This window comes from Silurus aristotelis (genome assembly GCF_946808225.1).
Source record: "Silurus aristotelis genome assembly, chromosome: 15".
In the NCBI taxonomy this organism is placed as follows: domain Eukaryota; kingdom Metazoa; phylum Chordata; class Actinopteri; order Siluriformes; family Siluridae; genus Silurus; species Silurus aristotelis.
In genome coordinates this window covers 15,151,560-15,176,182 of record NC_139588.1, presented here as the reverse complement: position 1 = coordinate 15,176,182, position 24,623 = coordinate 15,151,560, and the positions used below count along the sequence as shown (strand labels likewise).

The window sequence follows — 24,623 nt, the reverse complement described above, 5'->3', positions numbered from 1 at the left end:
ACAGTTTGGGGAAATTACATACCAGTCAGAGATAACAAACAAGCCCTCACAAGCCCTCTGCATGTATAGCAATGGCAATTTAGAGTGACTTGACAAGCGGCAAAGCCAACAGACCGCACAGTCTCCATCTTCAAGGCTGAGAGAAAGAATGAAAGAGAGAGAGAGAGAGAGAGAGAGAGAGAGAGAGAGAGAGAGAGAGAGAGAGAGAGAGAGAGAGAGAGAAAGAGAGAGAGAGCACAAAAAAGGAGGAAAGGATGGCATATGCCTCCCACACAGTCCAGAGCCCATCTGCTGGCGTGCTGTTGGTTAGAAATGAACTAACGCACAAGCACGTTTCTCTCCCTGCGACACGGAAAGATGCAAATTAGAACTTGATGCTGTGAATTAGATGCCTATAATCTATATCTGTCCATCACTCAGAGATTTATTTATGGTCTACCCAGGTCCTTGGGTTCCTGTACTTATTTTGAACACAGCTGCAAAAAATGTACTTTAATGGCCTATAACCAGCAAAACCAATAAGAGCCATGATGCCTAAAAACCTGAAACTGGAACGAGAGAGCGAGAGAGGATAAGAACGGAAGGAACACAACTCCATCACTCGCTGGACCTTGCCACTAGCTTTTGGCTTAGTGACAATCGTTTTAGTGAGTGCTACCTGATTTATCCAGCTCTGATCCATGTGAGTCATCATTCATCAGAGAGAGAGAGAGAGAGAGAGAGAGAGAGAGAGACAGAGAGACAGAAAGTGGAATGAGGGAGAAAGAAAATAAAGAAGAGTAGAAAGAAAGAGTTATAGACGGATGAAAGTGTGAGGAGGATACAAAGATAATAATATAGAATGAATTGAGAAGAGAAAGAAAAATAGAAAGAAAGCTACAGTGAATATGAATAGAAAAAGAGAAACATGGAATTAAACTGGAACTTTGCCAAAAAAAGTTACTGAACAAAACCAGAGGTAACATTTTAAATGTAAGACAAACTGAATGTGAGTCTTCTGAAAATGTAAAAATAATAAACTCTTACTGCCTACTTTATTAGGAGCACTATATTGGTACTTAGTTCTTTAGGCCATGGATTCCACAAGATGTTGGAAACTTTTCTTCCAGATTTCTGGTCCATGTTGACATTATTGCATCACGCGATTCCTGCAAATCTTTCAGCTGCATATTAATGCTGCAAATCTTCCGTTCTACCAAATCCCAGGGGTGATCTTTTGGATTTATGTCTGATAACAAGGAAGACCACTAAAATACACTCAACACATGGTTCATGGAAACAGTCGGTCCTGTTCTGAGTTGAACTTACTGATACTTAGTGCTGGACAAGAAAACATTCCCCACACCATCAAACCACACCCACCTGCCTAAATGTATCCACCAGCTTAAAAGGTATTTCATATACTTATTATCATCTAATCATTATATATTTATTGCACATTTATTGCACATTATATACTTTAACCAGTGATCCTATTTTTGTGAGATAACAACTAACACATTAGGCTGTAATGATTACTCAGTAAAAAGATATTGTTACAAGTACAAAAATATTTTAAATAAAAAAAAAAAGGAAACAAAAAATCATTTTTGTATGTAAATGATTGTTGAGTTAAGCATTAAAAAAAAAATCAAGATTTTAAAGGCAGGTGTGATTTCTGAGTATTTTGCGTTGAGCTATTTTTATTCCAACCTCCCCCATGTAGGAAATGAAAGCGAGCTCAAATCACTGTATAAAAGCAACTCGCAATTTTCCTCACTGCCTCTTTCCACCATTATCCCTGTTCAATTCCATTTGGATTACTAATGTGCAATAATGCAGTAATATTTCAGTGGATACAGGCGATGCATAGTGGACAGGTATAATGGGTCAGTGTCTATGATGTTTTAGTCTCTATATATCTGCCTGTTTGTCTGGAATCACATAACTACAAATGTAGTTACGAATCTTAGCGGAGTAGAGAAACTGAAGACCTCACGTATGTCCATCGGACGTTCTGCATGGCTAGGAAGGGGGAAAAAAAAACGTCTGGCTTTGAAAGGCTATTAGATGGATTAATGCAGCCCTATAGATTATATGTTCATAATACATTATACATTAGCGTTCCAGCAGAGGGGAAAGAACCTTTGCCATGATCTAACCTCATGTACAGAAAGCAAGGGCCAGAAAAAGCAATTGCTTTGTCATCATGGTTCCTTAATAACTGGCTAGGGCATAGCAGATGCAGCACACTCTTCACAGGTGATACAGTGTCCTCATTACAGCCGCGCCATGGCATCCCTGTGATGCCCCTGACGTATGCGCCTGGCCTCTAGAAACACCACCAGAGCATAACTACCTAGTTTTCTATCGCTTGTATTTATTGCACACCTACAGGTATGAACACACACACATACACACACTCACGCACGCACGCACACTCCTCTTGAGTGAGAGGTCTACTGGAGTTGTCATTTGTCTGTAGCAGAAATGCAATTACGACTTGCAGTTCACAGGGTCCTGCTGCTAGGCTGACATCAGAATCATAGCCATCAGTCTCATCTTTTTTCTCTCCTTCTTCTCCTTATTCTCTAGCTGGAGTGAACAGCATCAGGTTAAACACAGTGCAAAATGCCCCTGACTGAAAACAGAGGTGTCTGTCGTCAAGCAATTGGACCTTCATCACTCAGCACAAGCTCTTACTGGACACAAAAAGAGACTTAACAACGATTAAGAAGATTCATCATTCTATAGTCAAGATATGGCAATAAGTGAATTCTATCTGAGCAGGCAAATCTTTTCCTACAAAAAAGAACTCTCAAAGTGTGTTCCATCGGTCTTATAAAACCCTGTGGGTCACGGTCTAGCAGGATGTCTGAGACCCTGTTTATTTAAGCGCACTTGCAAAAGGCGAGTAACAAAAGGCAAACAAGCAGAAACAACCAGCACACTTTCCTGCAAGAGCCCTCTTCAAGCTGATTAGCATATTAATGGTGCCAGACTCACACATGTTCCCGAAACATGCTAATAAGAGGCACGTGAGAGCATCCGAGCATAGCCAGACAATACCGGGCTTTTATGCTTTAACATCACTTTTATTTATCTACAGCTCCGTTTTTTTTTTTTTTCACAGAACGTCAAGATTCATAAGGAGCGAGCATTTTTAAGGAATGTGGCAGGCTCACAGGCTGAATCAATAAGGCAAATTATTGCTGGTGTGCAGTGATTGCTGTAGTCCCAACTCCAATTTCTACATTGGTTCAAAAATAATTACAGAAATTCTTTTGAATTCCCACAGGCATATGCATTTTGAACACTACACTGGAATGTTGTCACCTCAGCAATATTTTTTTTATGTTGAAATTCACTATTTTAACAACAACAACAACAACAACAACAACAACAACAACAACAACAATAACAACAAACCTCACTAAATGGCTTGATTACAATGCCTGCAAAATTGTTAAACAAATAAAAAAACACAGAAGTTTGCAGCAGTTCAGATATGGCATGTTACTTTCATTAGGGAAAGATTTGTTTGAGATTTGTGAAATGTTACATAAAATATAAAATTTGATTTTTTTTTCAAATGTTTCCAACTGGGAAACTAAAAGCAGTCTACTGGCTAGTCACTTGTCTTTTTTTTTTTAAACAACATGATAGAGATAGAAAGTAGGATCGATTTATGAAAACTGAGAAAGTCACTGTACTTAAGGACATTTATCAGAATATTTTGTTTTAGAAGATATTTGTCTTTGACATTTTAATGTGTAACATGACGTTCTTTGCTATGTCAAAGTAAATACATTGAATGTGTTAAATAAATAACCTGTCGGGAAACCAAAACGTAAATCCTGCAGTCCTCTCGAGAGTTTCTACAAAATAAATGTCTGTAACAATAGAAAACTCTTTCCTTAAAAAGCAATGATGTGCAGAAGGATTGAACACTGAATTGCACAAACTTTTAAAATATTATTGCTATAGATCAGTCTTTTTTTACTTTTCAGATATCAAAAGAGAAGAAAGAAAAATATATAATTATTAATACACATTTTAATTAGCATAATTTAAGCATGATACTTGTTTGTTTACTCAACTATAGGAATGATGTACTATGTCCAACACTGGTGCTACACCATTCTGCAATTTTTTTATTATTTTACTTCTGCTTACTAAAGCATCCTGTTTCAACCTCACAGAGGTCTATTTCTCCTAAATGTTGACAAATTCAAGAATAACACTTCAGGCTGTGCTGGTGTAGGTGTAAAAGATAAGAATGGGTTCCCTTTGAGGCTGGCTACTCTTGTTCCTCATACCATCTCTGGGAGTTTTTCCTTGCCACTATCACCATTGATTATTTATTATTGACTATCACGCTTACTCAAAAGGGATAAACGTATAAGCGTTAAACTTATAGGCACTAAACTTATACATTCCAACTTCATAACATCTTTATCTCTGTAAAAATGCTGTGGGACAACTTATATTGTTAAAAGTGCAAATACAAATAAACTACAAATAAACTGAATTGAAATTCATTAAATTAAAAGAATCCACCGAAGGAATGGTGTAAAACCACAATTCAAGATTTGTTTTGTTTTACATTTACATTCATGGCATTTGGCAGATGCCATTATCCAGGCTGCTTGGTGGTTCTGGGATTTGAATTCACAACCTTCTGTTCTGTCCAACATTTTAACCACTGACCTACCACTGCCTACATATCACTTACATATCAACAGTTACTATTTTCATTTGCATTACAGAAGCTATTGTTACAACCCTTATGTTTCCGTGTCTGTTTTCTGTTGTGTAGGTTGTGTTGTGTGCAGGTCCCATTCCGAACCAGAGTTTATAGCTTCCCCTAGCCTGCCTTGGTCCCACCTCCAATTGATGACCTCATGATTGATGCACTGAAGCAACCATGGAGGGTTGTTGTAGTGGAGTTTGTGGGTTGTTATAGTGGAGTTTGTTTTGCTGTTTTAGTGGAGTTTGCATGGCTGTTGTAGTGGAGTTTGTTCGGCTGTTTTAATGGAGTTTGTTTGGCTGTTGTAGTGGAGTTTGTTTGGCTGTTGTGGTGGAGTTTGTTTGGCTTAGTGATATATGTTTGTTCTGGTTTTTGAGTTTGGTCTGTATTTTGACCCTAAGATTGGTTACTTTTTAAATTGGTTACCGTTTCTGTATATAGACACCACTGTACATATTCACTTAGTTCACTGGCAGTAGGGGTGTGGCTACCATTTCCTTTGGGGTGGGGATTGTTGTTCTGTGTTTGTAGGAGGTCATGGAAGCTTTATTGTATTTTTGTTTCTTTTCTTTCAGAGAAGGAAGCTTCTAAACTCAATTTTTGTTTATTATTTTAGACTTGGCCCACCCTGAAGACAAGCCATTGTACAGTTGTGTGTGTATTTGTAAATAATTCTAATTGTCTTATCTATATACCAACAATTCTGTAGCAAACATATTTGTGTGTTTGGTTTGTATTATTTCCATAAAGATATCTATTTTCTTAAGTCCTGAGCTAGTTACTCTGTGTGGCCTAACCCTAGACTGGGCCGTAACACAATAGAACAGGATACTTTCTATTTTTGTCTTGATTAAAGTTAATAAGAACCATTTTGTAACAGTCTGATGTAAAGTTTTTCACAGAAAAGTTTTCACTTATTAACATCAGCAGAAAGAAAACATTAATGCTGGTAAAGGAATGGCTGCTACATTTACTTCTTGTGCTATTAATGTAATGAATAAAGCACACTATTAAAAAAAATAACCTTGATTTAATTGTTAGCAGTATTATCAGAAATGTATTGAACTCCCCGTGGGAATATTGAATGCATTCACATCACTTGGGCTTGTACCTCTAAATTTTGCAATAATCCATGAGGTAAAAAAAAATCCATAAAGAGTAATTAATAGTGTACATTCTTTTTGGAAATGAACCAGTCATTAAATGCATACTATTAATACTGTACGTGAGCATGCGTAATGTGTACGTTTGAAATTTGAAGCCATATATGTAAATGGTTATAAAATGTCATCCTCAATTATTTGCATTCTGTGAGTTCGAAGTGTCTGTGTTTTCCTGAGTCAGCTGTTTATCATAGAATTTGGGATGGGCAGAGAAATAGGAATTTTTTGCGATGTGTCGACAAAGAGACACGTGAAGGCTGTCTAAAAAGTGATTGGCTTTCTAGCATGTATCTGCAAACGTTTCACTCTTCCAAAGTGTTTCACGTGACACTAAGGCTCTTACCTCCTGTGCCTGGCGTATTTGCCTCTCACGTGTCCACTCCCGTCACACCCTGGTGTGGGACAGCTGTAGACAAGAGGAGGAAGGAATTAATTTTAAAAGCTGGCACACACTTGCACTCTCTCACTCATGCTCACAAACACACACACACACACACACACACACACACACACACACACACACACACACACACACACACACACACACACACACACACACAGGCATATCCACTCACACACTCAGCACTTGAGCCAAGGCACATCAGCCTTCATTGCAAATTTACGGAGCTGTCAGTGACCTCCCGGTTGGTGACTCACTAGGCTGCATATTTCATATTTCATACTTCACTCTCTGGCTCTATTTAGACCACCAGCCAACTAAAAGCAACACTGAAATGCTGCCAGATTTAGATTCTTTTGCCCTGCTCGAATGTGCGGTCAGACACGTTACCCTAATCCTCCTTACACTTCCACCACAGACTGCATAGAGCACACCACTGTGCAGCACCTTCCGAGCCTTCAGCAAATGCTCCACTTTCTATTTTTATCCAAACTAATATATCTCTGCCTCTGATTGGCATTGTACCAATTGAACCTCAAGTTCTCGGGCTTCCATATGAAAATATCGACTGCCTCAGTAACACGCCATTCAGTTCATTTGTCTGTATGCTGGATGGTCATCAATAATAATGTGTTCGTCCTAGCATTTTATTTCTCGCCCACAAAATGACCCTTGCCTTCTATCTGTGTCGGATCCAGACCGGTGACCCATGCATTGCTCCGGACTGACCTGCTGAGGCAGCAGCTCATGCCGGTGGCATTAGTGAGAAAGCGTGGATTATTTATTTGCGCTCTCGTACACCCCGGAGGAATAAAATAGACGTGGGCAAGGGAACAAGGCGACGGCTTTTTCATGTCCTCTTACGCCATATATTACATACCATGCTGTCCTTGGTGTTGTCATTTTAATTGAACATATCTTAGAGTAATAAGACAATTTTTTATATTTTTTTTTGTTACAGGTCCACGGGTGTTAAACACCTCTTAACGATGGCGATGCTGCCATTACGAAGGCTTGTAAAAGTGTGCCAAGTGTGGCACTATAACTTGGGATGTGAGGAGAGCAGAGGCCTGATAAAAATCGCTTCCCTGCCCTTGAGGAAAAGCCAGTCTATTCATTCTCATTATTATGCCTGAATACATAAAAAAATGCCAGGGATATTTACCAGCACTAATTAAAAGGATCATATGTTCTCATGAAAGGCTATAAAATTACACGGTTTGATTATAGGCTGCACTTTTGATGCATGCCATATTCAGTGATTCACTTCAGATGGTATCAAAAGTACACAGCTGTCTATTTTTACTGAGGTATAGTTTGTCTCTTCAGTCCTGGCCACTTCATTGTCAATATGTAGGTGATGTGTGTTTTTAATGCGTCTTTCACTGCATCCAAACTAACCTGAACAGCTCCTGTGCTGCAGTCTCCACGGCAACTAAACAAGAAAAGAAAAGACAATTAGAGGGAACAAACATCGATATCAGCTTTATCATAGTAATATTATGTTGTCCAATCATATCAGTGTCATTGGCGTAGCTACAGTTCTGCAGAATAAATCAAATATGGGTAATAAGTAGTCGAAGCTACTTGACTGAGTGAGTGAGTTAGTGTGTGAGTAAGTGAGTGTGTGAGTTAGTGAAGTCTATGTGTGAGTGAGTGAGTTCCTTTGAGTCCAGGTGCAGCGTTATACCTCTCACACCTTTGGAACGTGTTCGATGGCGCTTCTCAGCTGCATCCACCTCCATCTGCAGAACAGAACGTCCATCATCATGAAGATATCTAGATTGGATCATACTTCTAGTTCATGCTTTTTGTGAGTATTTCTCATTAGAGCTGTCATTAAGAGTAAGTGTATATCTCTGAATGAAGGAAAACTTTTCAAACTCGATTTCCAACTTTGCATTTTGACTTGCCTAAGCACTTAAAATTTAGGCAAAGTGTTTGAGCCGGTACATTTTAAGCAGTGCTACCTGAGAATAGCTGAGTGAGGGTGGGGTAGCGGTGTCTAAAGCTCTCCTCCTGCGTTCCTGGGTTTTGGCTGAAATGTCCCTTATTTTGTGTTCAGTGAGAATGCTCTTCCTCAAAAACCATTTTCTGGCAAAAAAACAAGAAAGAAAAAATTGTATAAACACCACATACCACATTTGATTTATTGTGTTAAATACTTGTTTTCTCATATATGAAATCTGATATCAGAATAAAGCATAGATCGATGGTGTCTCAATTGCTCTAGTGTACAAAAGTGTACACATTTTGTGTGTTTTACAGACAATCTAGTTACCACAATGACTGCTGTTTGTGTGCGTTTCATGTCTGTATCTATTTGTGTGTGTGTGTGTGTGTGTGTGTGTGTGTGTGTGTGTGTGTGTGTGTGTGTGTGTGTGTGTGTGTGTGTGCTGCAAAGCTAGAGGACATGAAAGCAACAACAACAAAACAAAAAACCCTTCGATTCATTTCTATGGAAGTCATTTGTGAATGCACGTCCACTCCTGGTACTGTACATTCAAGCTCAGCGTCTTTCCACTGATATATCACTCATACAAGGATGCTATATGAGGTAGAAGGCGCTCGTCCTTTCTTCACCTGGTCGGATCGATGTGTCCGAGCTCCAAGTTGTGCCCCAGCCACTGCTAGCAAACTTAGTCTGGCCATAAATGGGGAAAACACTGCTTAGTATTCTTGCCAAGCTCCCATCTGTCTCATATAATATGATACAGTGCTCCCCTGCATAAAGTGGGCCATGCAGCTTCACAGTCCCAAAGCAGCCTGTGCAAGCTTTCTGCTTTTCCACCTTGCTCGTTCGCTCTCTCTCTCTCTCTCTCTCTCTCTCTCTCTCTCTCTCTCTCTCTCTCTCTCTCTCTCTCTCTCTCTCTCTCGCTTATTATTTGGCGGACGGTCGAGACAGGGACTGCAGTTTTAAACCTTAATGACTGCTCTCTCAAAAGACAGACTTGTGCACATCCACGTCTTTTTCCTCCAAACGTCGAATTCCAGTTTATGAGTCGGTGTGACTCTAAAACAAACACTTTTTATAATTCACCCGATGATACACATACAGAGCTATGCCCTGTTTATCGAATGCAAAATTCATACGATCTCAAACAAGTGAGGGGGGATGTGATTGGAGTTCGGTTGATTTCATACCAAAGCGTAAAAACACTGCTTATCGTGTTTCTAATACCAAGCTTAACCTTTATAACCTTTCACAGAAATTGATTGTACATAGGAGTGGAATTTACTGTTATATCACAGGCATTACAAGCTTTTCATTCTTGTATGTTTATGGTGAAGGTCTGTGTCACGGTTTTTGTCCAGCTGATAAAAATGCTTCCTTTTTGTGCATTTGTAAGTCCCCAGAACATGAGTCCATTTCTGGAGTTTGTTATTATGGTCACACTGGATGTTTTTTTCTTTTAATTATAATGCATGTAGAAGCAGGTGGCAATCTGAATGAATGTCACACTTTGTCCCCTCGTCGATCCGTCAGTGCTTATATGTTTTCTTACAAGTATTAAAAGTTGGTGTCTTTAAAACTCCAAAATTCTGAAGGGATTTACACTAGAAACCTTGGATAAAATGTTGCCAATTATTTAAAGTTGGATTGTTATTGAAAATGGGTTCTTTGATAGTAAATTCTTTCAAGGTTTTTAATTCCTTCTTCAGGATCTAACTTTAGATTTTTTTTATTATTCTGAGAGCATCGTAATAGGGTTTAGGGTTACACATTTTTTTGGATTATATAATAATTCCAGTTCCTCTTTCATCTGAGGAATCATCTAATGTATATTAGGGGTTATTTGATTCATCCTCTTGAATTCTTGAATTTTTAATCAGCTAGTGACCTAAGATTTGTAATATTGTACAAAATTAGGAACTTAGAATATTTCTCCTGTCCGGTACTAAACCTTCAGTCATGTGAAAGTACCTCGAACAAGTTAACACTTATATGATGAGACGCATTTGATTTGCTGTGATGGTTGTTCCTTGTCTAAAGCCTTTAAACATCAGGCATGTGTCATAAGGCATTTTTCATTCAACTTTTTTTCCTCATGTCAGAATGCTAAACATAAGCCTTCTTATAGTCTTAAAGTCGATGTCGTAGCTTCCATAGAGCATCCGAATGAACAAACAAATAAAGAAGACAGCATCTGATTGGTGGCGACTGATGTCTGGAACATGGCTCAATTAGAAGCTTGACAAGGACTTCAGGCTTTATCACTGCCTGCGTCAAATGGCCTGACTCACTCTGGGTGACTGCAGAATGGATGTGTTTGTGTGTTGTGTGCCTGCAGTAATTCAGAGATGCTTGCAGAATCATCAGGAAGAATTCCAATCAGCCTTGAGAGCTGTGAGTTGAGGCTAATGGTGTTTTCTCGCTTTCATCTGCTCTCTGGGCACAAACACCAGAGCTCTTCTTGATTAGCCGCACGACTGGCCATGTAACTGCGTCGTCCAACAAGAGCACAGGCTCCAGTGACTTTATCCTGAGACTCCTAAAGAGACAGAGAGCATGAAAAACAGTTCTGTCTGAAATTAGGCTGTAGGTAAGATTAGCATCTTGACAATAATAGTATCTGAATGCTCCGCTTGTTGTCCAAAACCCAATTCCAAGCCGTTCAAGAGGACCCTTATAATTTAATGCTTTGCAGCAATTCACAAAGATTTGGGGTCCCAATACTATCAGATCATTTTGTTTATAAAAGGTGACATAAATAAAACTGTCTAAAATGTACTGTATATGTACACTTTTTAGAGCTAACGTGACATTGCACATGGCATGAACATTATCCATGATGATGTCTTCAACCAAACAACGAATCAGTCACCCTCCATTAAACAGACAGGCACTTTATTCACCCGAAGAAAAAAAAAACAGACCAAGAATACTGTCACATTCTCACCATCTTCTTCTCCTTCCCTTCCATCCCTCTCTCCCTTCGACTCCCACCATATCAGGGCATCATTCTCCTCCATCAAGCCGAGAGGATCTTTAATTGCCGTTTCCCTGTACAAGGCCTACTCGTGGAGACAGAGAAGCTCATGCCAGCAAGTCTTAATGATGCCTGGCAACGGCAGGAGATCTGACCAACACGTTGTCAATGGCAACCGAGGTGCTAGAAGTCTTCTCTGACAAAGACAAAAGAGGCAAAACCTCCCTGAGACGATGTGTCCACCAAGGGAGGAAGAGGAACGTCATTTTCATGGACAAAGAAAAGCTTTCGGCCCATTGATCCCTGCTGTTGGGTAACACCAGGCCATGACCGACCCTTTCAACATGCAATTAAAGCAGTCTAAACACAAATGAATGTTTGGGGGGATGGAGAGGGGTAGTCTTAGGAGGCTTTTGCCTCTCTTTTTTTTGAGTTTTCTTTGTCAATAGCCAGACTAGCCATATAAAAAACTAAATCAATTTGATATTATATTTTTTTTAAAAAGCATCTGATTTCTTGTCTTTTTCTTCGTCTCGTAAACCTTCTCATTGCTAATGACGCACATAGTCATACAATGTGTATACTTGAAAATGTGATCGTTATAATGGTGAAACACGCTCTAAATTAATGCTCTAAATTTAACCTAAAGAAAGACCATGTAATGTCAGGTGACAGGGATGAAAATATTACTATGAACCTTGTAGCTGATAGCGAATTCACAGATCAGGCCACCTAGCAGCTCTGCCTGTCTGCCATCTTTCACACCACACCTGCCAATTACAGCACATTCGCTGCACCATAGCAGCCTGAGGTGTTCACCATGCCTGCTCTCCACAGGCTGAGCAGAGGTGTGTATGTGTGTGTCTCTAAATGATTGACTTACTGCATACACCTTGATCAAGCGGCTATTCTCTCTATTTCAAGTAGAAATGCAAATGTCCAAAAACACAAATGTAACTGTTTTCTCTTTTCCACTCCTTCACAAAAATAATAAAGATTTTGTCTAAATGTTTGGAGCAGAATTAGCACTTTTAGATGAATATTATGCACACCATAGAGTTAAAGTTTCATTAATTTTATCATTTTGAGGTGATTTGTGTTGTGATATTACACTTACAAATATGTATAAGGCATTTTGAAATAAGACATTTTAAGCATTAAAAACAACTTATGTGCATTTAATTATATGTGCTTATTATGCATATGAATAGAATCTACTAATAAACTCTGATAATAACCCATCAACTCTGTTAATTTCACCTATATTTAAGCACAAAATGCATCTTATGGTCTGTAAAAAGTGAAAAATAGTGCTGCTATACATTTGGAAGGATCACAAAGGCTAGTTATTAAAGAATGACATGCTACCTGCAAACATTTAAACACAAAACCTGCAAATGTAAAGTTAAGCTTGCATTATATTTTGACAGGCAGAGTGAATGTTAAATAAATCTCTGAGAATATGACTGAGAGAACTGAGAGTCTGATAGCGAAATCCCACTCATTATACTTACTAGGGTCAGGTGTTATAGTATATTTTTTGCAGCTTTGCCTACTATGCAATAAATCACTGATAGTACTGTAGGACAGAACAAATACTGAACCTGCAATCTCATGAATGTCTTTCTTCAAGCAAATATGAGCTTTTTTATAAGTCAGTCAGTTAGCACTGAATGGCTTGTGATGATTTTAGGTTGAATATGATGAATTTATAAAGGCTCTTTTAATTACAGGCAAAAAGGTTGTAAAGATGTTTTTTTTTCAGCTGATGTAGTGTATTTTGGGACATTCAAAGTGTATTAAACAATTTGTTTGAATAAACCTGTATGTTGGCATGTACAGTAATGGCCAGTTTCCTGGTTTTGATTGGATCTCCTGGTTTGCTGTGAGTAAGTGCTAATCAGCAAGGCAAATCAGGGCAGATTGGGCCAAGACGGAGAGGAAATATGATTTTAATCAGCGTGCTGCTCCCCGCGCTCTCTCTCCTGTCTGTCTCATTCACAGCACATTTAGAGATGGCGATGGCACGGAGCAATCAGCTAGACCTCTACTGCATCCCACCGAGAAGAACATGCTTTAATTACCACCAGCCAAGACAGGATATCTCTCTCTCTCTCTCTCTCTCTCTCTCTCTCTCTCTCTCTCTCACTCTCTCTCTCTTTATCTATCTATCTATCTATCTATCTATCTATCTATCTATCTATCTATCTATCTATCTATCTATCTATCTATCTATCTATCTATCTATCTATCTATCTATCTATTTGCATCTCTCTCTCTCGCCTCATGCTCAGAAAGAAGGCTAGAGGCCTTGGTATAATTATTTGCAATAAATTGCCATTTTTATCCAACTTCTCCCAATTTACATAAGAATAACAGAAATTACTCATCTTGTTAAAATTTCATTTTGGGCACCATACATACTTGTGCTATGGGGGAATATGTTCTAGCGTGTGTTTCAAGGCTCAGGCTGCCTTGTTCTGTAGAGACATTTGGCTTTAATGAATAATTAGCACTGTGTATTTGCTGAGTCATCATGCTTGAGCCTCTAATGGAGGTGTTGCCTCATATCGCCCATTACAAGTCTGCCTCCGGTGAGCCAGTTGCATAGTGGCCTGGGTGAAGCGTGGCTTTTTTTTTTTATGTGTATGTGTGTGCGTATGTGGTAAAAATAACCACTCTCCCACTTCGTGACTCATTCTGTGGGCTCGCTTGTCCGACTCTCCCAAACAACGTCTGGAAAAAAACCCTGCAGCCAACTCCTTGATTTACAGGCTGATCGTTCATTAATCTGCATATGTATGTGTGTGTGTGTGTGTGTGTGTGTGTGTGGGTGGGTGTGTGTGTGTGTGTGTGTGTGTGTGTGTCTATATCTGCATGAGTGCTGTGCTCACAATATGTCAACTTAGCTGGCTTCTGTGACAGGATAGTTTGAATGTGGTTTCTTTAGGAAATCTTCACTTAAGCCCTGTTAAACGCAACGATTACGCAACAGCAGAGGTTTTCCTGCACACGTGACAATTGCAGAAGCGACTCGATTCTTACAGTATTGAATCCTTTATGCTGAATTAGGATTACGGAAGCGATTGTATAAAGTAGCCTTAGAAATAAGTGTAATACAATTCAAGAGTGTCAAAGCATTGCAGTGCTAGCATAGTGCCTTTCAGAGTGTGTAAGGTTGTGTTCTGTGTTTGCATGCCGAGGGTTCCCAGGATAGGTGCTGTAATTACCATGACCATGATGCAGAAACTAAATAAAATAAAGCTTCTAAACATACAGGAATACAGTACATATACACCACATACAGTATGCATATAAATATAGATGTCAAAACTGTCAGAATTTCACTGCATAATTGTCTGTTTATAATCCCATATAAATCTATCCATTGTTTCAAAACAAATACAAAAATTTCATGTTTCCTAGAAGTGATATTAAACCTCAAATTGATATTGAGTCATTCTTTTGCTGTTACTTTTTTGTCAAATACCATTTAATGTTCTACTGGGAATGTACTGTATTGCTAGGCTTTAGGATGTCATTTAGCTGTGCCATTTAGGAAAGTGTTGCAAAATGCAAAATGTCACATTTCGCTGAATATCAGTGAAAATTCAGTATATGTAAATGATTTTCAATACGAATGAAAAATAAAAATTCCAATACACATAAACATGTACAGTGCATATACCGCGTTAAAATAAATGTCATCACTCATCATTTATGAATTTTAACTAAGAAAACATAAAGAAAACCCTCACTCCACTACAAAATATGACCAAGGGGCAGACATTCCCCAGGGTCAGCAGGAAAAAGAAATAGGACTTCTTATCTTAAAGAGTATACAGTTATACTTTATGTACTAGTATTTGCTTTAGATCAGTCAACATAGACACATGTTTACTCTTTTATTCAAAAACACAGACAATTTGCTGGTTTGAATTGGACAATATTCATCAGTTGTGATAGTTAGCTGTTTTGATTGTTGCCAACAAAAAGCCTTCACCTGGTGGGTTTTTTCCCCAACTTGAGATCATATATATATATATAACATAATTCAGAGCTCAGATTCACACTTTAGAAATTAATTGAATGCAGCAACAGTATACAACTGTTTGTGCATCCAAATAATGTTTTCATATAATAACAAATTGTCCCAACCTGGCATAAAATGAATGTCATCCTCGTCTATTTAGCTCTTTGTTCCTTTATGAAGAAAAAAAATCCTTGTCTTGTTCTACTACCTCTTTTACCTGGTAGTGCAAATAACAAAAACCCTGTAACCTGTCTCCCTGTCTGTTATTGCAAAGTAGCCACTTGTCCCAATTTACATGTCCTAATGTACTCTATATCCTTTTTTCTTTGGAGAAGCATAGAGAGGAGAGGCAGGACTCATATAATCACCTGAGATGAGTAATTAGGGAAAATGCCCAGCTCGCAAACCCGTGCACAAAAGAGTCCTTTTTTTTGCCTTCAAAGAGCAGGGTGATGATAACGGCTTTCCCTTTCCCTCCCTCCCCTCACCCCTCTCACACATCTCCAGCCTCACTGGCAGGATAGTGGCCTCATCACGCTACTCAGGCTCAGGTAGAGAAAGCCTCTGTGAGATGCGTCTGAATCATCGTCCTCGTCATCAGATGGCCGTGGAACGAGAAGTTTGCTTTTAATGCACCCACTGCAATATCCGTCTGGCTTAGTGCGCACACGCTGCCTGCACAGATAGGATCGTTAGTAAGAGGGAGAGGTGTGTGCTGCATGGCAATTCACTGTACGTGTGTTGCTCTAACAACTGGAGCGCCACTATGGATTTAGATACAGTGATAGAAATTGTATTTGAACTTGTAGGGTTTATTTCCCCCCCCCCCCCCACACACACACACACACCTCCAAATTTTCAACAGTTGTTTCCATGATTATCTGTTTTATCAAACTGCAATTGCAAAAAACAATTTAATAAATTTTCTCTGACTGAATGACTGCAGCGCAGATATCAGACATTAGTTGTTGTAAAACAGAAACGTGAATTTGTGCTTTCAATGCGGGATGGCAAACGCTGAACAATTTCAAGTGGTCAAAGTCATGAAAATATGGTTGCTAAGCAACTGGGAAATATTGACGCTGAGCTTACAGTAGCTACTGGCTGAAGTTAATGATTAAACTCATCCACGCTTCTATCAGGTGGCTACAATTACAGTAGACTACCTATGACTGTAAATCTAACATCCATGGGTGCATTGAAATTGAGAAAGAAAATTGTGTTGCAGTTTTGAATGTTCTATTCATGTGGAATTGTATTAGTACACATGACTTATGCTGAAAGCCACTTGGTTAACATGATAAATGGTGTAATAGCACCTAATGTTTGCCTGTTATATCACTCATAGTGATATGGTTGATTCAGGCTAATTAATTCTCTGACTTACCATGTGGTTGTCAACCTTTATTGAAAACTGTAGTTATCAAGCAGTCAGTCAGTGTTGAAGCTGTTTTGCTGTTATTAGGACCACTCACCATGACCATGCATTTATGGCTGCTCTTTATTAGTTTTAAAATGTTAAACTGCTAGATAGGTAAAATCGGGGAATAAAATAAATTGATGAGGTTGCAATTTCATTCATATATATTATATTATATTATATTATATTATATTATATTATATTATATTTTATATATATATATATATATATATATATATATATATATATATATATATATATATATATATATATAGAGAGAGAGAGAGAGAGAGAGAGAGAGAGAGAGAGAGAGAATATCAGTCATCAACCAGTGAGGTAAAAAAAAGTATTACTGGGGGAAAATTGGAGAAATATTCAATTCAATTCAATTCAATTCAAATATAATGTATTTATATAGATTTTTTTTAAACCAATGCACATTGCCCTAATCAGCTTTACAGTAATAAATAGATTGCAAAATCCATTTTATCCCTAATAAGCAAACTAGTGGCAGTGGCATTGCCTGAGATGCTATGAGCACGAAACTGTTAGAAGAACTAGAACCACAATCGAACCCCATCTACATCTGGGTGCACCATGTGCATATCAGATTATTAGATCAGATTAATCTGATTACATATCAGATTTACAGGGTATTGCTATCAGTTTGTTGATGGAAATGGTGAGTTCTCCACACTCTATGAGGTAAAGTTTGGTGTTCCACAAGAATCTGTCTTAGGCCCACTGCTTTTCTCTTTATATATGCTGCCTTTGAGTGAAATTGTAAGTAAACATGGTATTTATGGTTCAATTGCTATGCTGATGATACACAGTTGTATATTTTAGCAAAGCCAAATGAGAAGATCAGCTTAACAATGTTGAGAAGTGTGTAAAGGACATTAGACAGTGGATGCTTGATAACTTCCTTCTGCTCACCTCAAATAAGACAGAAGTACTTTTACTAGGACTACATGCAACTAGTAAATTTTCCAAATATGTAGCATCTCTAGATGGTTTTCTCTCTCAGTGTGTACAGCAGTCAAAGACCTTGGTGTGATTATTGACTCTAGTCTTTCCTTTGAGGCTCACATGAATAATATTACCAGGATCGCCTTCTTTCACCTTAAAAAGATTGCTAAAATTAGAAATATGATGTTGTTACAGGATGCAGAAAAACTAGTTCATGCTTTTGTTACATCTAGATTAGACTACTGTAACGCTTTACTGTCTGGCGCTCGAGTAAGTGCATAAATAAGCTTCAATTAGTTCAGAATGCAGCAGCAAGAGTCCATACTAAATCTAGAAAATATGACCAAATCACCCCTGTTTTAATCAGTCTACACTGGCTCCCAATTAAATCTCACATTGATTATAAAATACTACTACTGACGTATAAAGCTCTTAACGGTCTCGCTCCGCAGTATCGGAGTGAACTTCTGTACCATTATGATCCCCCACGCCTACTCAGATCAAAGGGTGCAGGCTATTTGTTGGTACCTCAAATAATGAAGACTACAGAAAGGAGCAGATTTTTCTCTTACAAAGCCCCACAGTTATGTAACAGCCTTCCAATTAGTGTTTTGGACTCAGACACAGTCTCAGTGTTCAAGTCTGGCTGAAACCATATTTATTTAGTCAAGCTATTCATTGGTAGATAAAAAAGCAGCTCTGAAGGGATCATGGATATAGAGTGTTTGGTGAACTGAAATATTTGGATGCTGTCGTCCCCTCACTCTCAGTTTTGTTGACAGTAGTGTTGCGGTCCGTCTCTTATCCCAGAGATCCCTCATGTCTGTGTTACCTTCTGGCTTTTCCTTTTAGTTATGCTGCCATAGCAAGTCTTGCCGGACTCACCAACTGCGCAGTGTCTTAAACTTTAATACAACAATAAGGATATTTAAAAATCCATATATTTCTCCCATGTCACAACTCTTCTCTCTCTCTCTCTCTCTCTCTCTCTCTCTCTCTCTCTCTCTCTCTCTCTCTCTCTCTCTCTCTCTCTTTTTCTCTCTCTCTCTCTCTCTCTCTCTCTCTCTCTCTCTCTCTCTCTCTCTCTCTCGGTTGAGTTAAACATGCTCCTAAGGTACCAGTGGCCTGTAAACAGTTCATGTCCCTCACCTCTCCTGCCTCTGGATGGTGTTCTATTTGATTGGAGACCCAGCTGAGGATAGTTTCACAGCTACAGCCTGGATCCATGAAATTGCAGAGTAACACAGGAGCTTCGAAGATGGTCAACAAACTGCTATATTGACTCAGGACTACAGTTTGTATTTGATTACCTCAACATCGTTTAGCTGTAATAAATGGACATTTGGTGCCACCCAGATGAGGATGGGTTCCTTTTTGAGTCTGGTTCCTCTCAAGGTTTCTTTCTTATGCCATCTCAGGGAGTTAAAAGAAAAAAGTTATATACAAATAAAAATGAACCGAATTGAAAAATTGAACTGATATTGAAAATCATCTACACAATCCAAATCAACTAATTAAAAGATGAAAAGAATTTTATGTAATGTTTATAGAAGTCTCTCATGTAAGGGCTTTCCGATTTCTCCATAACATGAAAAGCTGCATTTTCTTTCTTGGATTTAAAGAACAATTGCTCATAGCTGCTCTAATGTAAGTGATAACTTACATGTTTCATGGATGTTCTATAAAATTAAATGCAAATATAAATCCTGAATAAAAAAATTATTAATAGTAATTGCTGTGGTATTATTGTAATAACAAAAAACTGTTTTGTGACAATAATTTCATTATTCATTAATTATTTTTTTGTTGGGTTTTAGCTTTAGCTTTTATTAACTACTTAACAATACATTTTGGCTCTTCTGTCTTAGTCCAGGCCAGTGTGCAGCTCTACATCTTTATCGAAACTGAATGGCAAAACAAAATTTGTTTACGGTGCATGTCTGGAATAGAAGCAGCGTCATGCCTGTCTTTTTCTACATTACCTCTCTTTCCCATGGCCTCATCAACTGGGTCACAGCAGTGTCATACTCAGATGCAAGCTTCTTGAGCATGTTTGGCCTTTATAATAAAAATACACTCAACTTACAACATTTTAGAATCTGTTTTTTTTTTTAAGCTGATTGTACAATTGTCTCTTTTTGATGTCCTTCAGGAACTCTCTTTCACTGGTCCCCCATCTGGTAATTCTATTCCTCCCTCTACAGCCTTTATCAAATATCTGACAGAGTAGAGAGCACATATTTTATTCCATTATAACCCTGGTCAGATGTGCTGTGCTAATTTGATTGTCATTATAAATGTAGTTTCTTTGGCAGGTTTAATGCTCCCATACAATTGCGATTTTACCCAAATTGGAAAACGTGACAGGTTCAAAAGGAAGTAAGAGTCTCCTTCTGACCCACGTCTACTCAGTAAAATTTGCTCTTATTGTTCTCTGACTCAGACTTGGTTATATTATGCATGAGGTTCATTCAGAGCAGAAAGTTGTGACCTGTGCAAAGCCACAATCACCATCAAGGACATTGGCTGTTCCTGTAACGCTTAAGTCTGATATGAAATAATCAGCAGTCAAATAAAATAGCATTAAAAGTGTCTTGGTGAGCTGCATCTTTTATGTAATTTGTAACATAAAATGTATACAGATGCCTTCAACTATTTCTCACACTGAATTTCTAATGCTGTTAAAATCGCCCGGGATGAAAAATGTAAATGCATGTATATTTGCAGGCTACATTTGGTTGCAATACAGCATTATGGGTTTTTTATGAGCTTTCTGAGTAGTTTTAATGAAGTGGTATAATGCTGGAATTCAGAGCCGAGGGCAGCTTTTTCTTACTGCAGAACTAAAAAGCTGTGGAAACACTGCAGCTAGTGTGTCACTCATATTACTAAGTGAGACTGCTTTAGCTCTGCACACCCAGAGGAAACAACAAAAACAAAAACAAAAGGTATTTGGAATTCTCTCGGAGCATATGTGGATACAAGAGGTCAGAAAATCAATGAGATAATTATATCACGCATGTATGTTACACAGTGGTGAAACCATAACCGCTTGATACGGCTTCTCTCCAAAGCCGCATTCACCAAATAGGTTATTTTTATCACCACACATCAGACTGTGTGTTTGTGTGTGTGTGTGTGTGTGTGTGTGTGTGTGTGTGTGTGTGTGTGTGGTGTGAATATTGGGGTGGGGGTGTTCATTAAGCTTGTAACATTGTGAAACAAGCAGGGCGTCTCTCTCTCTCTCTCTCTCTCTCTCTCTCTCTCTCTCTCTCTCTCTCTTTCTCACTCTTTCTTTATTCCTCTTTTCCTCTTTTCCTCTCTCTCTCTCTCTCCCTCTCTCTCTCTCTCTCTCTCTTTCTCACTCTTTCTTTATTCCTCTTTTCCTCTTTTCCTCTTTTCCTCTCTCTCTCACTCTCTCTCTCTCTCTCTCTCTCTCTCTCTCTCTCTCTCTCTCTCTCTCTCTCTCTCTCTCAGCCAGCTATCTTATTAATGACTCACTGAGTCTGGCTCACTGAGGCAGGAAAACCCTCTGGGGTCATTCAGCTCACAGACAGATAATTCAGATTGCCTCGTACGATTCCATAATTAGTCTTATTTTCAACCTACCTCAGAATACATCATCATCCTCACAATCAACCGCTCAAAAGAGACATAATGTGACATTACTGCCTCAATAAGCTTCAATTGCAACCATGCATACCATGTAACTAACCTCACTTGCTGCAAATGCAAAGGAAAATAAATCAATTTCAAACCCCAGAGTCAAGATTCGATTCCTAAATCTTGGACAATCATAACTACATTTCTCATGCAATAGTTAAATAACAAGAGTTTTAAAGGAGTAAGCAAATAGTATACTTTAGCACTAAATAACCAAAACCAATCCTCAAAATGAGTGCTGCACAATATATATATATATATATATATATATATATATATATATATATATATATATATATATATATATATATATATATATATATATATATATATGTGTGTGTGTGTGTGTGTGTGTGTGTGTGTGTGTGTGTGTTATAGTTAACATTCTCCACACAGTAATATTTAAGACTGGCTTGACCAATACAGTAAGTGCTGGTGAAGTCATACTGGAGGTTTGCAGCAGGTGCCTACAACTGAAGCATAGCACCTAGAAAAGGAAAGACTCTTCACAATCAGCTCTTTCATAATTCATGCAAACTTTTCTCACTTACCAACCCAGCAGAAACAAATGATCTAATGCACTTACAGTGCACACTAATAATAAATAACTGTCTTTACAATGTATAAAACTTTAGCACAAAAAGTCTTCAAGAAAGTCTGTGACCTGAAAGAGTACTTAAATCTTACACAAGAAGAGTAATGGTGTGAGTTGAAAAATTGTGCGTGTTTATGAAGACCTAAACATACAAATAACAACATACTTGTACCATATATTCATTAAAAACAATCTGTACTTCACATACCAGTAGCCTACCTTTACCAAAGCCATGAATGATTTCTATGTTTAAAACCTCAGTCAAGTGAAAGTTTGTGCAGCAAAATGAAACTGCAACTTGCTCAAGTTCAGATTTCCTTAAGGCATTATCAGACACAATTATCTTTGCAAAGTTACCTCAGTCACTTTGTTATGAGTCATGAAACAAGCCCTTGAATGAGTGCGTGATCAAGGTAAGTGCATATTAGTTTTCATAAATCTGTCAGGTTGAGAAGATGCTGACACTAAAAAAAAAGCCAAGTTACATATCAAGCCTAGTGTAAGCATGCTAGCATCAGTCTTCCAAATATGCCGAAACGGTCATGATTACTTTGTTAGACAAGAAGTCTGCAGCTCAGTGTGCTGGAATGCACAAGTGATTTCTTCATGAATCGAGCGGTTCCCTTTGCTCACACACAGACATGCATGCACACAGAGACACACATAGACAAGCATTCACACCAGAGCATCCAGATGCACATACACACTCTGTAATTTCAACTGGATCATAAGAACGTTCAATCCAAACAAGAGAAGAAGTGTACAAAAACGAAACCTACTGAAATGGCGACTCTCTCACACACTCTCTCTGTCTGCCTCCTCTCTCCTGTAGCCTGAAACGATGCGATCGTCTCTCTCTTTCTTTCTCTCTCTCTCTCTCACTTTCTCTGCCTCTCTGTTTATCCTCCCTTATTGTTCACTCTTAAGCTCCTCTCTTCCCTTGTTCTATCAATCTTTCTTTGTTTGAGCTCTCTGTATTCCGCCAGCACTTGGAGAGATGGAGGGAGAGGGAGTGGAGGAGCGGGGGAGCTGCAGCCACTCTAGAGGAGGGAGAGAGAGGGAGGGAGAGAGAGAGAGAGAGAGAGAGAGAGAGAGAGAGAGAGAGAGAGAGAGAGAGAGAGAGAGAGAGAGAGAGAGAGAGAGAGAGAGGGTGGGAGGAAGAGCGAGAAAGAGACAGACAGACAGGAAGGAGGGGAGCGAGAGATGGAGGGGAGGGAGCTGGAAGCAGAATGTATGAGGCAGGAGGGAGAGAGAGCGTGAGTGCGACTGAAGCCTCCAGAAGCAATGCTATACTGCAGCAGCAGCAGAGGGAGAGTCTGGAGAACGAATGGAGCTAGCAGAGCCAGACCTAGCCTACCTCTCTTCTCCTTTTCTCCTCCAGCCAACCTGTAAAGGAATTGAGGGCATATGAGAATATGAGAGAATATGGTTGAATTTGCATATACATTAATATTATATCACATAAAAAAACATTCTATACACATACTATCTTTTGATTATACTGTATATTATTCAGCCAGACTTAATATTAACTTTATTAAATGTTAAAATATCTATAGGTTAATTAAAGTTTATTTTTATTTATTATTTTTTTCTTTTAATCCCAAAAACTACTGGAAGTAAATGCCCCCTTTATATGCCTAGAGTTGGGGTTAGAGCGAATGGACAGCTCCCGGTGCTGAAATCCTAATCGGAGAGGATAGCTCTGCCAGCAGAAAAGTCAAACACTTGCTAATTCAGAATCAGAATTACTTTATACACAGGAATGTAAACTGTAAGATAAGTTCAAGGACATAAAATGTGAAACATCAATATGTAAACACTTACAAAATTAATTCATTAAATACAATACAAATAGAGAAACCACATACAACACTTCATGTAAGGTAAGATCAGTACTGTTTCTTTGTCATAGATATCTTCTTGAGATAACTAACTGTTAATAGTGTGCTGCTAATTTGGAAAGTAAAGACATAATTTACTTTACTGTACAAGAACCAGACTCAGACACACATTCTGAAACTTTAGAAACAATTATATGGAATATACAGGTATACAAACTATATGATGAAAAGTATGTTGACACCTGATTAATCTCACCCATGTGTGTTTTTTCAACATTCCATTGTATATTTAGTTTGCTGTTATAATAAGTTCTAGTCTCTTAGATGGCTTTCCACTAGATATTAGAGAGTAGCTGTAGCGATTTGCCTATTCAGCCACTAGAATCATAATGTTGGGCAAGAAGACCTGGCATGTATTTCAGTTTATCCAAAACTGAATTGTTAAGGGTTAAGGTCAGGGCTCTGTGCAGGCCAATTGAGTTCTTCCACTCAAGTCTTAACAAACCATGTCCTTATCTTCAAGGTGCTCACTTAGTGCACAATGGCTTGTGATGCTGGAATAGATCTGGACATCTTGGGAATTTTTTATGCTATTATAAACAGGGACATTCTTCTTAATTGTGTTTTTCAAAACCTTGTGGTTTGTAAATTCATCATGTGTTTATTTATAACGTGCATATAATGTGTAATTCTGACTCTAAAAGCAGAGCTTGGCCCTTTTGCCGTAGTCTGAATAGACATGATTTTTAGCTAGATCCCAAACATAGTGGGCAGCTCTGAACATCTGGGACTCAGACACAGAAAAGAGAATCACAATGTGAATCTAAGGGAATAAAAAGGAATTATAACTAGAATAAGTTTTAACATTATCTAAAA

At 38.4% G+C, this 24,623-nt stretch overlaps 1 protein-coding gene across 13 annotated transcripts in view; it reads right to left on the bottom strand.

Annotated features, from left to right (window-relative positions):
• myt1la (myelin transcription factor 1-like, a) overlaps nt 1-23,194 on the bottom strand; it is a 50,267-nt gene extending 27,073 nt beyond the window's left edge. For 6 of the 13 annotated variants that reach the window (XM_083562224.1, XM_083562230.1, XM_083562236.1 and 3 more), the window contains exons 1-5: nt 22,683-22,998; nt 8,263-8,386; nt 7,983-8,037; nt 7,694-7,727; nt 6,236-6,298 (exon numbers count right to left, since the gene is read on the bottom strand). In XM_083562224.1, coding sequence (XP_083418350.1) covers nt 6,236-6,298; nt 7,694-7,727; nt 7,983-8,037 — 152 coding nt within the window. In that variant the 5' untranslated portion in view covers nt 8,263-8,386; nt 22,683-22,998. Of the gene's footprint in view, nt 1-6,235; nt 6,299-7,693; nt 7,728-7,982; nt 8,038-8,262; nt 8,387-22,682 lie in introns of all 13 variants that reach the window. The other 7 variants (XM_083562234.1, XM_083562233.1, XM_083562227.1 and 4 more) reach the window with 4 other exon arrangements.
• Between the last annotated feature and the right edge of the window lie 1,429 nt (nt 23,195-24,623).